This window comes from Dama dama, chromosome 9, assembly GCF_033118175.1.
Source record: "Dama dama isolate Ldn47 chromosome 9, ASM3311817v1, whole genome shotgun sequence".
Classification (NCBI taxonomy): domain Eukaryota; kingdom Metazoa; phylum Chordata; class Mammalia; order Artiodactyla; family Cervidae; genus Dama; species Dama dama.
The window spans coordinates 21,652,170-21,668,473 of record NC_083689.1 but is presented as its reverse complement, the minus strand read 5'-3'; the positions used below and the strand labels follow the sequence as shown (position 1 = coordinate 21,668,473).

At 47.4% G+C, this 16,304-nt stretch overlaps 1 protein-coding gene across 2 annotated transcripts in view; it reads right to left on the bottom strand.

Annotated features, from left to right (window-relative positions):
* Nucleotides 1-389: 389 nt before the first annotated feature.
* The window catches only part of ACER1 (alkaline ceramidase 1), a 56,623-nt gene continuing 40,708 nt past the window's right edge, over nucleotides 390-16,304 (bottom strand). For both annotated transcript variants that reach the window (XM_061150577.1, XM_061150575.1), the window contains exons 2-6: nucleotides 6,229-6,343; nucleotides 5,987-6,128; nucleotides 4,614-4,751; nucleotides 1,559-1,696; nucleotides 390-1,083 (exon numbers count right to left, since the gene is read on the bottom strand). In XM_061150577.1, the coding sequence (XP_061006560.1) occupies nucleotides 915-1,083; nucleotides 1,559-1,696; nucleotides 4,614-4,751; nucleotides 5,987-6,128; nucleotides 6,229-6,307 (666 nt within the window). In that variant the 5' untranslated portion in view covers nucleotides 6,308-6,343 and the 3' untranslated portion in view covers nucleotides 390-914. The remainder of the gene's footprint in view (nucleotides 1,084-1,558; nucleotides 1,697-4,613; nucleotides 4,752-5,986; nucleotides 6,129-6,228; nucleotides 6,344-16,304) is intronic.

Below are 16,304 nucleotides of genomic sequence, written 5' to 3'. Positions count from 1 at the left end.
CTTACCTGGAGATTCCCATGGACAGAGGGGCCTGGTGGCTTACAGCCCATGATGTCATGAAGAGTGGGACACAACTGAGCGACTAAGCACAGCACACAGCAACCAGCCACCGCAGCGCTTGTCCTGATGCCCGTGCCCTGAGAGCAACCATGTCACCCAGTACAGGCCTCCATGAGGCTCCAACGCTACCAGCCCCATAAGTCCATGTGAGCATGTGAGGACCCCTGAGATCTCTGCATGCACATGAAGTCACTTCAGTCATGTTCAAACTCTTTGAGACCCCACAGACTGTAGACTCCCAGGCTGCTCTTGTCCATGGGATTTCCTAGGCAAGAATACTGGAGTGGGTTGCCATTTCCTTCTCCAGGGGATCTTCCTGATGCAGGGGATAGAATCTGCGTCTTCCATCTCCTGTGTAGGGAGGTGGGTTCTTTACCATTAGCACACATGCTTGAGTGTAAGGTGACCAGAAAACATGTCCATTCTCTAGGCTGCCTCCCAAGTATCAGTGACACTGCACAGCCAAAGACAGGTCTGAAGAGTCTTACAGTGACCACCACTGTTTATAAGATGCCCAGGGACCAAGCCCCAGCCTGAGGTCATTCCCAGTGGCTACCACAGAAGCACAGCCCTTCAGTGATCCAGCCCCACCAGGTCGTGTGCAACAGTGAACCTGGAAGAGGAAGTGAAAGAGAATGGGGGTGGGTCATGGAGGGGAGCTCCAGGGTTATCAGACCATAGCACAGAGAGGTGATGAAGTCCACCCCCTGCCTCGGTATGGGGGCACGGAGGACCAGGATGATGGGGAGAGGGAGCCGGAGGGCAGAACTGCGAGTGTCTCTCAGTCTCCCAATTCAGGCCGCTGTCCTCGGTGGGTACGTAGGTATTGGGTGATCAAGAAGCCCTGGCGGACCTCAGCAGCTCTTGTGGTCATCACCCATCTCCACGTAGGGCAGCCCCACGGGCCAAGTGTCCCGAGGCCAGTAGCGGACTTTGATGGTTTGGTTCGGCATTTCGTATGTGGAATCCACCATAGCCAGGATGACCATGCCATAGGGGAAGGTGAAGCTGATGAGTACGTGCCTGGGTGACAAAGTGGAGAGGGGGGAAAGATGGCCCAGCAGTCAGCTTGATGGCCCCAGCCCCACCTCTCCTGACCTCTCCTGGATCCTGGCCATCGAAAGGGATCTCCTGACCACACACCCCCCAAGACATACACACACATCCCAGTATCTGTGCCTGTCCCCACTTCCCCCAGGCTCCTGCTCCAAACTCTGGCATCTGAGATTTTCTGCTTCTAGGATCCACGTGAAAGTGGAGGTTAGTTGCTCAGTCATAGAATCTGCATCTGTGCAACGCCACGGATTGTAGCCTGCCAGGCTCCTCTGTCTATGAAATTCTCCAGGCAAGAACACTGGAATGGGTTGCCAAGTCCTTCTCTAGGGAATCTTCCTGACCCAGGGATTGAACCCAGGTCTTCCACATTGCAGGTGGATTCGTTACTCTGTGAGCCACCAGAGAAGCCCCTAGAGCCCAAGACCATAGGGTAAATGCTTACCAGATGCTGTGCAGGTAGGAGAAATTAATCCATTGCCAGAAACTGCAAAACAGGCGGTCACTGATCCAGCTAGTAAGGGCGAGAGCCCATATAACCGTGGAGACCTCAATCAGATGCCGGAGCTCCTTATTTTTGGTCCTAGGGAGGCAAGAAGGGAGATCAGAGCCTGACTCAGCTAGCAGAGCCCCAGGGGGCTGATGGGAAATTCCTCCATTCCAGGAGAGGAGGCTTGGAGGAGGGAAGGACCAAGGGGGCAAGGTGGGGGAGCGGCCAGACCCATGCTAACACGTAGGGACCACTTACAAGATACTGGGTCCTCACAGCAATGTTTTTGTTCCCATTTTGTGGATGCGAAAACTGAGGCACGTGAGAGTAAGTATGCCCCAGCCCCCACCCCAAGGTTACGCAGCCGGTATGTGGTCTGCATCAGGTTTATCAGAATACAGAAGCCGCAGCCAACAAGCCCTTCTGTGTTTGTGCTTTGGGGTGTAAGTGTATGTGCTCCTGTGGGCTGGTGCATGAGAATTTATGTCTACGTAGCTCTGAGAATACGTGTGGATATGTGTGGGAGGGTGTCCCATGTCATGGGACAACTCAAGATTACAATATGTGTTTCCCCAACAGCAGAACTAACCCAATGTCTCTTGGGAAAGAGCTTATGAGAGATTAATGAGGCAATAACTCCTTCATGGGTAAAAGTGCAAGCCCTGCCTGCTAGCCTAAAAGGGGACAGTCTGAACACCAAAACAAAACAAAACCACAAACATAAGAATTGGTAAAATCTGAGTACAGATGGTAAAGAATCTGCCTGCCAATGCAGGAGACACAGGTTCAATCCCTGGGTTGGGAAGATTCCCTGGAGAAGGAAATGGCAACCCACTTCATTATTCTTGCCTGGGGGAATTCCATGGACAGAGGAATCTGGTGGGCTACAGCCCATGGGGTCACAGAGAGTCAGACATGACTGAGTGATTTAGCATGTACACACACACGTAATTACACAAGATGCTGCCTCGGGGGAGGTGGGGAGAATCTGGGTGGAGGGTACACAGGACTCTGTACTATTTTTGCAGCTTCCTCTGAGCCTGTAATTATTTCAAAATAAAAAGTTAAAAATATAGCATAGTGATTGCAATGGATTGAAACACTTCAGAGATAAAAGTCCATGAGTTCATGCTTAAAAAAAAAAAAAAAAAAAAAAAACTTTCATTGGTCCTTACCAAAGATGACTAAGGCACCAACTTGCTGCTCTGGAAATTAATTTTTAAAAGGGAAAGAATTAATGCCCTGTCCTGTCTTTCCTGTCCAAACTGTATTTCAAGGTTGATGAGCAAACATTCTTCTGTCTGTCTGGATGGACTCCACATAATTAATGCAGAAGGAATAACAGAATCTGAAAATCACCCTTTTGCACCCTCTAAGGAGATCACGGGTGGAGACAGCATGAAATGGCTGCTGAAATCATTAGGGGAAAGGTCTGTAGAAAACTTTATAATGAAGGATCTGGATGACACCATCTGAATCCACAGATCAAACACAATGGCACTAAATGTAGGACGACCACTCATTATGAGGTCTTAATGGGCTGGCACAAGCAGCACCCAGTGCCACACATGAAGTGAAAAAAAAGTTAAAGCTAAAACTAGATCTATTAATTTACAGAGGAAAAAAAAAAGGAAACAGGTTGAAAGACACCACAGGAAGCAGTTGGCCAAATCCAAAATTCAGGATGTCCTACAGGACAAATCTTTGAGTTTCTGTTATCAAACCAGAGGCATGAAGAAAGAGGGAGGGAGGAAAGGACTGCTATAAAAGAAGGAAGACCTGAAGACTGTGTTTATCTTCTGATTTAAACAAGACCAAGTACAAGAAGATGTCTTTGGGAAACTGAGGAAAGGTCAGTGCAAACTGGGTATTATTTATAGATGCTATTCTAAGGAAGCATCTTCCATTCGTCTCTCTAGATCCTTCTCTACCTTTTTCCACCCAGCCCTGAGCCTCAAGGGGTGGCAGGGTATGGGGTAGGGGAGCTGAGTTAGGTGGACCTGGAAATAAATATTCCAACAGTACCCTCCCTCCACCATTTGACTCCTTGCTGGGGCTCCCCATTGGTCAACCCAACTGGAAACCATTGACCTACCCAACTGGAAACCATTGGCCAACCCAAATGAAAACCATTGGCCATCCCAGCTGGAAACTGTTGGCCAACCCAACTGGAAATCATTGACTTACCCAACTGGAAGCCCAAGGATAAAGGCTTGGCCCTTATCCTGGATTTGGCCCATACAACCTCCCTTTGGGATTGGCTCAGGCTGACTATAACCAACTGGAGGTCACAGCTCTGGCCAAGAAGACTCTCTCTGCTACATCTCTCCTTCCAGATTCTTGCAATCACTCCTTTCCATCACTCCCCATCCCAGGTCTCCTGATGATCATGGAGTCCCACTGTTATTAACAGAGGGATTCTAAATGATCTCTAGTGATGTTCCCACAGTCTGCCCTCTCCTTTGTAAACAACCCTTTTATACAACTCTCCTTAAATGGCCCCATTTGGGAGTTCCTTCTCTAGCCTGCCAAGACATAACATGGGTTAAAAATGGTAATTTTTTATCAGGAGAGTGAAACCCTGAACAATTAATGGGTGACATTATATGAAATCTAGGGGGATAGAGAATGCAGGTTGGGGACCTCCCTGGTGGTCCAGTGGTTAGGACTCTGAGCTTCCAATGCGAGGGGTGCAGGTTCCATTCTTGGTTGGGGAACTAAGATCCTACATGCCATGTGGCCAAGAAGAAGAAAAAAGGAACGCAGGTTGGCAACATGCTGTTGGGGCTGGTTTATGGAGGTTTATGATACAATGCCCTCCACTTGTGTGTGTGTTTGGATGTTTTCAGAGAAGGACAAACTCTGCCTTAGGTTTCAAATCCTGGTCCTGCCCCTAGCTGGCGAAAGATCCTGGGGAAGGGAACATGGTGAGGTTTTTCTTTGGCGGGTGGGTACGGTTCTTGGAAGAGAAAGGGGCGCCACCTCTCTGGGCACCTGCAGTCACACCCACTTCTTATACTCCTGGACCACGATGTAGACAATGTGCAAGCCAATGGCGTTTAGGGCGTATGCGTTGATCGTGGGCTTCAGGAAGGACAAGAAGGTACTGACCAGGGTGATGGTGACGATCAGTGAGATGTACCAGGACCTGGAGGAAGAGAAGGGCTCAGCTGTGGCGGGCAGGGGGAGGGTGATTGAGGGGTATTCCTGTGGGGTTTGGGTAGTCACATGGAAATCTCATGGCTGAGATGGATGAGAAAAGTGAAGGGGTTCTGAGAAGCCCAACTGAGCTCAGAAAAAGGTCTTGAGACTCCCAGGTGGGCTCATTATAAAAGGTCAGATGAAGGTCCCAAGGCCCAGGTAAATTCAGGCAAGAGTCTCAGGTGAGCCAGGTGGGATTAAGGAAGGAGCACCAGGGGTCCCAGAAACTATTAGGAGAGAGGTCCTGAAGGCTTGGGGTTCCCCGGTGGCTCAGTGGTAAAGAACCCACCTGCCAATGCAGGAGACCCGGGTTCCACCCCTGGGTCAAGAATATCCACTGGAGAAGGAAATGGCAACCCAACCCAGTATTCTTGCCTGGAGAATCCCATGGACAGAGGAGCCTGGCGGGCTACAGTCCATAAGGTCGCAAAGAGTCAAACACAACTGACTGCCTGACAAGCAGCAACAGCCTGCAAGGCTCAAGTGGGTCAAACAGGGTCAGGAGAGACATTCAGATGGATCTCAAGTCAACAAAAAGGGGGCCCAAGAAGATCCAACGAAAGATGCCAGAGAGACCAGGTGATAGACTCAGGGAAGAGGCCTCGGACCCCAGGTAAGCTTAGGCATGGGGTCCTGGGATGCCCTGGAGAAGGAACTGGCAACCCACTCCCGTATTCTTGCCTGGAGAAGCCTATGGACAGAGGAGCCTGGCAGGCTACAGTCCATGGGGTCGCAAAGAGTCAGACACAACTGAGCACACACGTGCCTGGGACCCCAAAGTAGGCTCAGAAAGGCTCTGGAGAAGGTCTCAACTCTCCAGGTGGGATAAGAGGAAGAATAAGCAGGTGGGTAAGGGGACAACAGAGGACAAGATGGTTGGATGGTATCACCAACTCAAAAGATGTGAGTTTGAGCAAACCTGAGGAGATGGTGAAAGTCAGGGAAGCCTGGAGGGCTGCAGTCCATGGGGTCACAAAGAGTCAGAAATGACTGAGTGACTGAACAACAAGGGGATGACTTCCAGGGGTCCCAAGGATGCTCAGAAGAGGGGTGCCTGGAAGTTCGGTTAGGTCAGACAGGGTCAGGAAAAAGTCCTGGGGTGTTGAGGGGAGGGACTCCAAAGAGGGCCTGGAGGATAGATGGGCTCCGGTAGGATTGACAGAGGGCCGACCCCTGCCCTACCTGTTCTGCCCTAGGAAGGTGGGGAAATAGCAGCGAGGCAACCATATGCTGTAGCCGCTGGCCAGCAGCCACAGGATAGCGATCTCATCCAGCATCTGGCCCAGAAAGCTGAGCGTCATGTGAAAGTACATGGAGAACAGTCCTGGAGGGAGAGACAAAGGCAGGTGGTCAAGGGTGTTGTCCCTCTTGCTCCCCACCCGCCCCCCCCCCCCCCCCGCCACTGTCCCAATGTCCCCACCTACCTGTGATTGTGAAGAGAATAAAGAGCACATAAACGTAGCGGGAGCGTTTCTGGATATATGGGCGCATCAGAAATGTCATGAGGGGCCCAAAGATGAAGAAGGTGACATTGCTGAACTGGAGAAGGAAGGGGAAAACATGATGAGGGGTTGTCAGACAGGGGAGGCCGAGCACGGTGGCCCTCAGTCATTACCCAACTGGTCAGCAGCCATCTTTCAGGCCGTTAACCAACCCAGGGTCTAGCCATCTTTCAGCTGACCAGTCAACCACTCATTGGTTAATCCATTACTCCATCCATTACTCTGTGGGCTCACTAATTCATTCAATGCACACGGTGAAGACTATCTACTAACATTTTCCTTTCAGCAACAGTGTCCCCCAGGTTTGAGCTGGGCATCCAACTACTCAACTAAAGACTATATTCCCCAGCCTTCCTTGCAGCTCACTGTGGCCTTGTGACCTGCTCTAGCCCATGGGATAGAACTGTAAATGAATCTACTAATATAACTTCCAGGTCAGTTCTTGAGAAGCTGCTTGAGCCTTGCTCTCTACTTCCTATGGACTGAAATGCAAACATAGTGGTCATGAACTGGCCTTGGCCTTGTAGACAAGGAAAGACAAAGCAATACCCTAGTGACTCACTTCTAAAAAATAGCCTGAGGGGACTCCCCTGGCAGTCCAGTGGTTAAGAATCCACATTGCAATGCAGGGGGTTTCCCTGGTAAAGAATCTGTCTGCAATACAGGAGACTTGGGTTCGATCCCTGGGTCAGGAAGATCCCCTGGAGAAGAGAATGGCTACCCACTCCAGTATTCTTGCCTGGAGAATCCCGTGGACAGAGGAGCCTGTCAGGCTACAGTTCATGGAGTTGGGAAAGAATCAGACAGGACTGAGCAATTAACACCTTCACTTGCAATGCAGGGGACATGGGTTCAATTCCCAGTCAAGGAACTCAAATCCCACATGCAATTAAGCCCCCACATCTACTGAGCCTGCACACCACAAGTAGAGAGTCCATGTGCTTAAACAAAAGATCCTGCATGCCAGAACTAAGACTGTGACTAAGACTCAACTCAGCCAAATAAATAAGTACTGAAAAAGAAGAGAAATACAGGGAGCAGGGACTTCTCTAGTGGTCCAGTGGCTAAGACTCTGCGCTCCCAATGCAGGGGGTCCGAATTCTATCCTTGGTCAGAGAACTAGATTCCTCTTGCCACAACTAAAGATTCTTCATGCTGCAACTAAGACCTGAAGCAGCCAAATTAAAAAAAAAAAAAAAAAATACAGAGCACAGTGGTGGGTTTGGAGAAAATCATTCACCTGATACAAGGTCAGCATCTACTAGCCTAGGTTCTGGTCACCTGTACAGGTTCCCAAGACAGGAGCCCTCCTGATTCCAGGAGAACCCAAAGCTCTCCTGGGACAATGATGGAATCAGCTCAAAGGTCACCATTTAAGAGCCCAGCCTTGGCAAACTGGTTTCCCAGCCCATGGTCCCACCTGTGTCCTTGTTTTCCATGCCAAAGCCTCTGATGTTTATCAATGGAAAAGGTCAAACACATCTCCAGGAGGGTCACCCAGTTCACAGCAGCTATCCTAGAACACAGAGATCCCCCCCTTCCCAACTTGCCCTGTCTATATCACAAGACCTTGCCCCACTGGAATAGATACCCATGCCAAAGCAGGATATCAGACTTTCTCTTTTAGGAATTTGAAACTTGGAACAGGCACAAAGCCTGGGAGTCACCAAGATCGAGTTGCATCATTGACAACTCTCTACAGAGGCCCTGGGCTATTGTTGTGATATTTAAGATGTGCCACCCATGAGAAGACAAGGCTGAGAACAAAAAAGCGAATGCTTGAGGACAGTATTTGCACATCTGCTGAATCCTGCAGACCTACTGTGGGTCCCAGCCTTCCTAAAACAATTCATCTTTCCTTTTTTTAAAATTGCTATATTTTATTTATTTTTTCATTTATTTTTATTAGTTGGAGGCTTATTACTTTACAATATTGTAGTGGTTTTTGCCATACATTACATGAATCAGCCATGGATTTACATGTATTCCCCATCCTGAACCCCCCTCCCACCTCCCTCCCCATCCCATCCCTCTGGGTCATCCCAGTGCACCAGCCCCGAGCACTTGTCTCATGCATCTAACCTGGACTGGCGATCTGCTTCACATTTGATAATATATATGTTTCAATGCTGTTCTCTCAGATCATCCCACCCTCACCTTCTCCCATAGAGTCCAAAAGTCTGTTCTATACATCTGTGTCTCTTTTTCTGTCTTGCATATAGGGTTATCGTTACCATTTTTCTAAATTCCATATATATGTGTTAGTATACTGTATTGGTGTTTATCTTTCTGGCTTACTTCACTCTGTATAATGGGCTCCAGTTTCATCCATCTCATTAGAACTGATTCAAATGTATTCTTTTTAATGGCTGAGTAATATTCCATGATGTATATGTACCACAGCTTCCTTATCCATTCATCTGCTGATGGGCATCTAGGTTGCTTCCATGTCCTGGCTATTATAAACAATGCTGCGATGAACATTGGGGTACACGTGTCTCTTTCAGTTCTGTTTTCCCATCTTCCCATTTTTTAACACATCTCACTATCTTTCCAATATTCTCTTTCCCCCTCTTGTTTGTTTCTTGGTTTGGGTTGTTGCTTAAGTTAGTTTCTTTTTAATTGAAGTATAGCTTATTTACAGTGTTGTGTTAAATTCAGGTGTACAGCAAAGCGATTCAGTTATACATATGTTTGTTCTTTTGCAGATTCTTTTCTATTATAGGTAATTACAAAATTCTGCATGTGATTTCCTGTGCTATCCAGTAGGTCCTTATTTATCTATTTTATATACAGTAGTTTGTATCTGTTAATCCCAAGCTCCTGGTGCATCCATCCGCTTTGGTAACCATAAGTTTGTTTTCTTTGTGTTTTGTAAATAAATTCACTTGTATTATTTTTCAGATTCCACACGTAAGTGACATCATGATATTTGTCTCTGTCTGACTTACTTCACTTAGGATGATAATCTCTAGGTCCATCCATGTTGCTGCAAATGACAAAGTTTCATTCTTTTTTTAAAATTTTATTTATTTATGGCCGTGCTAGGTCTTCAGTGCTGTGCGCAATGGGGGCTAGCTGTAGTGAATAGGGGCTACTCTTCAATACGTGCACAAGCTTCTCACTGCAGTGGCTTCTCTTGTTCCTGAGCACAGGCTCTAGGTGTGTGTGCAGCTTTAGTTGCAGCACATGGGCTTAGCTGGGCCATGACATGAGGGATCTTAGCTCCCTGATCAGGGGTCAAGCCCACATCCCCTGCATTGGCAGGCAGACTCTTAACCACTGGACCACCAGGGGAGTCCTGTTTCATTTGTTTTTATGGCTGAGTAGTATTCCATTGTATATATGTCCACGTCTTCTTTGTGGATTCACCTGTCAAAGGACATTTAGGTTGTCTCCATGTCTTGGCTATTGTAACAACACTACTATGAACACAGAGGCGCATGCATCTTTTTGAATTAGTGTTTTTATCTTTTCAAAAGACATATGCCCAGGAGTGGTAAGGTAGCTCTCTATAGGCTGAGCCCCATGAATCCATCAACAGTGGTATATTAGCTAGGGTTCTTTCATAGCAAGCAACAGAAGTGATTCTGGTGAACTTAAACTATAAATATAAATTGTGTGTGTGTGTGCATGTGTGTGGTTACTTATTTAATTGAGCAAATTATTTATTCATGTATTTGTTCATTCATTAATTTATTACAAGGAGCTAAATAATTAAAGGAAAATTGCAGAGGACAAGAAAACCAGAAACCAGAATAACTTTGGCCCTTTAATAGACAATCTCTCCAGGGGGCAATTTTGGGTATGAATGAAATGAACTGTGTTCAGTCCTTCTGTGCAAGCCCAAACTTCAAATTCTGGAGAGTGAGGACGTCCCTGGTGGTCCAGTGGTTAAGAATCCACTTTGCAATGCAGGGGAAGCAGGTTCAGTTCCTGATTGGGAAACTAAGATCCCACATGCCACACAGTGACTAAGCCCATGTGCCAAAACCATGGAGCCCATGCATCACAACCGCAGAGTCCACGAGCTGCAACGCAAGATCCCACATGCTACCACCAAGACCTGACATAGCCAAGTTAAAAAAAAAAAAAATGTCTGGAGAGTGTAGCCTGGGCCACATCTGATCCTCAGAGGAGACTACTTCGAGTGACCATCCCACCAAGAACATAACCAGGTGGCTGATGAAGGGGAAATGGAGCCATGGATACTGAATGGGCAAAAACTCCACACAAATCTGATGTCCCCTCCATCTTCAGCCACATGCCAGTCCTTGGGGAAACCAAGCGTGCCTGAAGATGGCTCAGGCACTTAAGCCTCCACTTAGAACACATCTGTGATTCCCATACATCAAAGCCAGATTCTTTAACTTGGCTTACACGCTCCCTCCATAATTACCTTTCCCCACCTTCAACTGTACAATCCGGGTGGAAAGAATAACTCAGCTCCTCCAAAGGAGTCATACTTTACTTCTTACCTCCTGGAGTTTGCATAGACTCTTCCCACTGCCTGTAAGGCTCTCATTCCCACGCAGCCCTCTGTGCCAGCCCAACTACTCTGTATTTAGCCTGGGGATTGCTTTCTTCCTAAAGCCTTCCTAAGCCCATCAGGCAGGGTCAGGGTGGTCTTCCTTTGTGTCCCATGCAGTCCCATGTTCCTGACCCTGGTCTCGCTGTTCTGGAACTATCTGGGTCTCCTGCTACATCTAGTCTTGAGAATAGGGATTGTGGCTTCCCCCTTCTCCATTATAACCTCAGGAGCCAGAATACAGTACAAAAAAGTCTTAATGAATGACCCAGATAACCATGATGGCATGGAGTCAAACATCCTACAGTGTGAAGCAAGCGGGCCTTAGGAAGCATTACTATGAACGAAGCTAGTGGAGGTGATGGAACTCCAGGTGAGCTATTTTAAATCCTAAAATATGCTGGTATTAAAGTGCTGCACTCAGTATGTCAGCAAATTTGGAAAACTCAGCAGTGGCCACAGGACTGGAAAAGGTCAGTTTTCATTCCAATCCCAAAGAAGGGCAATGCCAAAGAATGTTCATACAACTGTACAATTGCACTCATTTCACATGCTAGCAAGGTTATGCCCAAAATCCTTTGAGCTAGGTTTCAGCAATACGTGAACCTAGAACTTCCACATGTACAAGTCAGGTTTAGAAGAGGCAGAGGAACCAGAGATCAAATCGCCAACATCTGTTGGATCACAGAGAAAGCTGCTTCTGCTTCTGCTTCACCGACTATGCAAAAGCCTTTGTGTGGATCACAACAAACGCAAAATCCTTAAAGAGATGGAAATACCAGACCACTTTACCTGTCTCCTGAGAAACCTGTATGTGGGTCAAGGAGCAACAGTCACAACCTTACATGGAACAACTGACTGGTTCAAAATTGGGAAAGGAGTATGACAAGACTGTATATTGTCACTCTGCTTATTTAACCTCTATGCAGATTTCACTATGCAAAATGCTGGGCTGGACGAATCACAAGCTGGAATCAAGACTGATGGGAGAAGTATCAACAGCCTCAGATACGCAGATAATACCATTCTGATGCCAAAAACTGAAGAAGAACTAAACAGCTTCTTTTTTTATAAAAAAATTATTTATTTATGGCTGTGCTGGATCTTTGTTGCTGCGTCTGGGCTCTTTCTCTAGTTGTGGTGCACGAGCTTCTCATTGCAGTGGCTTCTCTTGTTGCAAAGCAAGGGCTCCAAGCACGGGCTTCAGTAGTTGTGGCTGTGGGCTTCCAGGATCTGGAGCACAGGCTCAATAGTTGTGGTGCTCTGGCTCAACTGCTCCCAGGCGTGTGGGATCTTCTCAGATCAGGGATCGAACCTGTGTCTCCTGCATTGGCAAGGGAATTCTTCGCCACTGAGTCACCAGGGAATACCTAAACAGCTTCTTAATGAAGGTGAACGAGAGTGATCTCCTATTGACTGTTCAAAACAGTTCAAATGGATTTACCTGTCGCACACGGGAAAACACTGGGCAAGGACATGTCTCTGGTGGCCCAGTGGTTAAGAATCCACCTGCCAATGCAAAGGACATTGGTTCAATCCCTGGCCTGCGAAGATCCCACATGCTGAGGGGCAACTAAGCCTGAGCGGCATCAAGTTAACTGCGCCCACATAACCTAGAGCCCATGCTCCACAACAAGAGATGCCCACACATGCCGCATCTAGAGAAGGCCTGGGCACTGCAACAAAGCCCCAGCTCAGTCAAAAAAAGTAATGAATTTTAAAAAATACTTAGCAGAGGGTCCTGCATCTAGAAAGTTCTGAATAGAAGGCACTATAACTGTTACTTTCCAATCTTTTGAGCACGTGACATTACAGGTTGTTCTTAATCCTCACACACCCATCAAGACCAGGCTTTCTAGTCCCTGTTTGGCAATGAGGAATCTAAGTCTCAGAGAGGAGGAGTGATTTCTCTGAGGTTGCACAGCTCTGAAGTTTGCTTTTACCCCGTGCTTTGAAAGATAGGATGGGAGTTCCCTGGTCTCCAGTGGCTAAGAGTCTGCGCTCCCAATGCTGGGGGCCCAGGTTCCACCCTTGGTCAGGGAACTCAATCCCACGTGCCACAGCTAAAGATCTCACAAGACTCAGCTAAGACCCAGTGCAGTCAAACAAATAAACAAAAAAAAATTTTTTTTTAATTTAAAGAAAAACAAGAGGACTAGATGTATGGTGATGACTAAAGGGGGGCTCCCCTATTTCCTGGATGTGTCATCTAATTTCTCTGAGTCCCCCTTTCATGCACCAGTAAAATAAGAGAGAATCATCAATGCTGTCTAGGTTATGAGGATCCTCTCCTATTTTACTGTAAACCTGCTGCAGCTGTAAACCTAGACAGTATATTAAAAAGCAGAGACATTACTTTGCTGACAAAGGTCCAAATAGTCAAAGCTATGGTTTTTCCAGTAGTCATGTACAGATGTGAGAGTTGGACCATAAAGAAGGCTGAGTGCTGAAGCATGGATGCTTTTGAATTGTGGTGCTGGAGAAAACTCTTGAGAGTCTCTTGGACAGCAAGGAGATCAAATGAGTCAATCCCAAAGGAAATCAACCCTGAATATTTATTGGAAGGACTTCTATGGAAGATGAAGCTCCAATACTTTAGCCACCTGATGCAAAGAGCTGACTCATTGGAAAAAACCCTGATACTGGGAAAGACTGAAGGCAGGAGGAGAAGGGGACAATAGTGGATGAGATGGTTGGATGGCATCACTGACTCAATGGACATGTGTTTGAGCAAGCTCCAGGAGATGGTGAAGGACAGAGGAGCCTGGTGTGATGCAGTCCATGGGGTCACAAAGATTTGGACATGATGAGTGACTGGACAAGAACAACAGCAATGCTACCACAAAGGCTGTTGGCAAGGAATGAGGGGTGCATGAGGCCAGGCATTGAAAAGCTACCTTGCTGGGGACATGGTTTCAGCTTAAGAAACAGTAAAGGTTGCTGCTGCTGCTCTTGTTATTGTTGAAGGAGATAATAACAGCAGGCTTATTATTGGTACAGATGCTCCAAGCTCAGCTGCCTGCAGAATGAAGGCAGGGGTTCTGAATGTCCTTGAGTGTGTAGAATGAGGACACAGTGATGGGCGGTGCCTGTGACTAATAAGCTCCAAGTGGCTCCGGAGTCTCTGATAGAATCAGAGCCCAAGTTTCCCAATCACCGGCCCCACCCAGACTCCAAGAGTTGGGCGAGGCACCCACCTGAGATTATGGCCAGTCCTGAGCTCTCTCACACCTGAGCTGGACTGCTTGGGTCCCAGCCCCAGAAGGTGACTTCACTTCAGTTCAGTCATTCATTCACTCATTCATTCGCTCAACAATCACCCACCCCTTCAGTACTGTCTATGTGCTCAAGGACATTGTTGTTGTTCAGTCACTAAGTTGTGTCTGACTTTCTTCAACCCCATGGACTGCAGTGCGCCAGGCTCACCTGTCCTTCACTATCCCCCAGAATTTGCTCTAACTCATGTCGATTGAGTTGGTTATGCCATCCAACCATCTCATCCTCTGTCAATCCCCTTCTCCTCTTACCTTCACTCTTTCCCAGCATCAGGGTCTTTTCCAATGAGTTGGCTCTTTGCATCAGGTGCCCAAATTATTGGAACTTCAGCTTCAGCATCAGTCCTTCCAATGAATATTCAGGGGTGATTTCCTTTAGGATTGACTGGTTTGATCTTGCAGTCTAGAGGACTCTCAAGAGTCTTCTCCAGTCTCCAGCATTAGCAGGCGGATTTTATTTTATTTTTTTAACCATCTGAACCATCAGGGAACCCTCCCTTCAAGAATATTACCAGTGTCTGAAACAAAGTCCCTGGGACTTCCCTGGTGATCCAGTGGTTAAAACGCCACACTTCCACTGTAAGAGGCATGGGTTTGATTCCTGGGCAGGGAACTAAGGTTCTGCATGCCACATGTCATGGCCAAAAAAAGAAATAAAAAACCCCCAAAGTCCCTCCCTTTATCAGGTATCCAGTCAGAGTTTGGGGGTTAATCTGTGCTTCATTTTCCTTCTCTATAAAATGTAGGCCTTGGGACTTCCCTGGTAGTCCAGTAGGTTAAGAGTCTGCCCATCAGTACAGGGGTCCAATCCCTGGTCCAGGACGATCCCACATGCTGAGGAGCAACTCAACTTGTGCACCACAGCTACTGAACCCACATGCCCTAGAGTTGGTTGCTCCGAAGTAAGAGAAGCCACTGCAATGAGACACCTGCACACTGCAACGAGAGAGTAGCCCCCACTTGTCACAACTGGACAAAGCCAGAGCAGCAATGAAGACCCTGTGCAGCCAAAAATAAATAAATATTAAGGAAAAAACCCCACAGACCCTATCTCTGAGCACCACGGTGAGGACGAGAGAACTGAGTGCTGCAAGACCGGGGCAGGGGGTTGGCAGTTTTGTTCACTGCTGCCAGCCCCCAGTGTCTAGAACAGTGCCTGGCATGCAGTAGGTGCCCAGGAAATTTTTGTAGAGAATAGTGCATGCAAAGAATATGTGTCAGGGGAATTCCCTGGTGGTCCTGTGGCTAAGACTCTGCACTCCCAAAGCAGGGGGCCCAGGTTTGATCCCTGGTCAGGGAACTAGATCCCACCTGTGGCAAATAAGAGTTCACACGCCACAACTAACAGATCCTGCATGCTACAACTAGGACCTGATGCAGCCAAATAAATAAAAAAAATTTTTTTAAAAAGAATATGTGTCAATAGTGCATACATGGGCCTGGCACTTGTGCAGTGTGCCATGGGGCAGCTATTATTCTAGAATGCTTTGCTGTTTGGATCATCAAAATCTGGCATGGCATCTGGTAAGTGGATGTGGCTGGATTCCTTAGAGCTGGAAGGAGGAAAGGGAGAGAGATGGGGGAAGGGAAGGAGGAGATGGAGGAGGGAGGAAGGAAGGAAGGAAGATTGACTTGAATTAATGCCTCACCTCATCTCAGCCTTTCTCATTTACCCACCATCCTGGGCTAAAACCACAGCCCCTGGACTTCTCTGGTGGTTCAGTGGCTAAGAGTCTACACTCCCAATGCAGGGGGCACAGGTTCGATCCCTGGTCTGGGAGGATTCCACACACCGCTGGGCAACTAAGCCTGAGCCACAACTACTGAGCCCAGAGCCGCAGCTACTGAAGTCCACGCTATAGAGTCTGTGCTCTGTAACAAGAGGAGCCACCTCAATGAGAATCCTGTGCACCACAATGAAGAGTAGCCCCCACTCATCACAACCAAAGAAAGCTCATGCGCAGCAATGAAGACCAGAGCAGCCTAAAGAAATATTTTTTTAAAACATGCTTCTTAAAAAATAAAAATAAAAAATAAAATAAAACATGCTTCTTTCCAAGGCACAACTTCACCTACTGTGACTTCCATGAAGACAGAAAACACCTGTTTTATCGTCAGCTGTGTCACCAATGCCTTTCAAGTTGGGCACCCAGTAGGCACTCCGGAAGAATTTGTTGAATCAATCAAATCAAGAA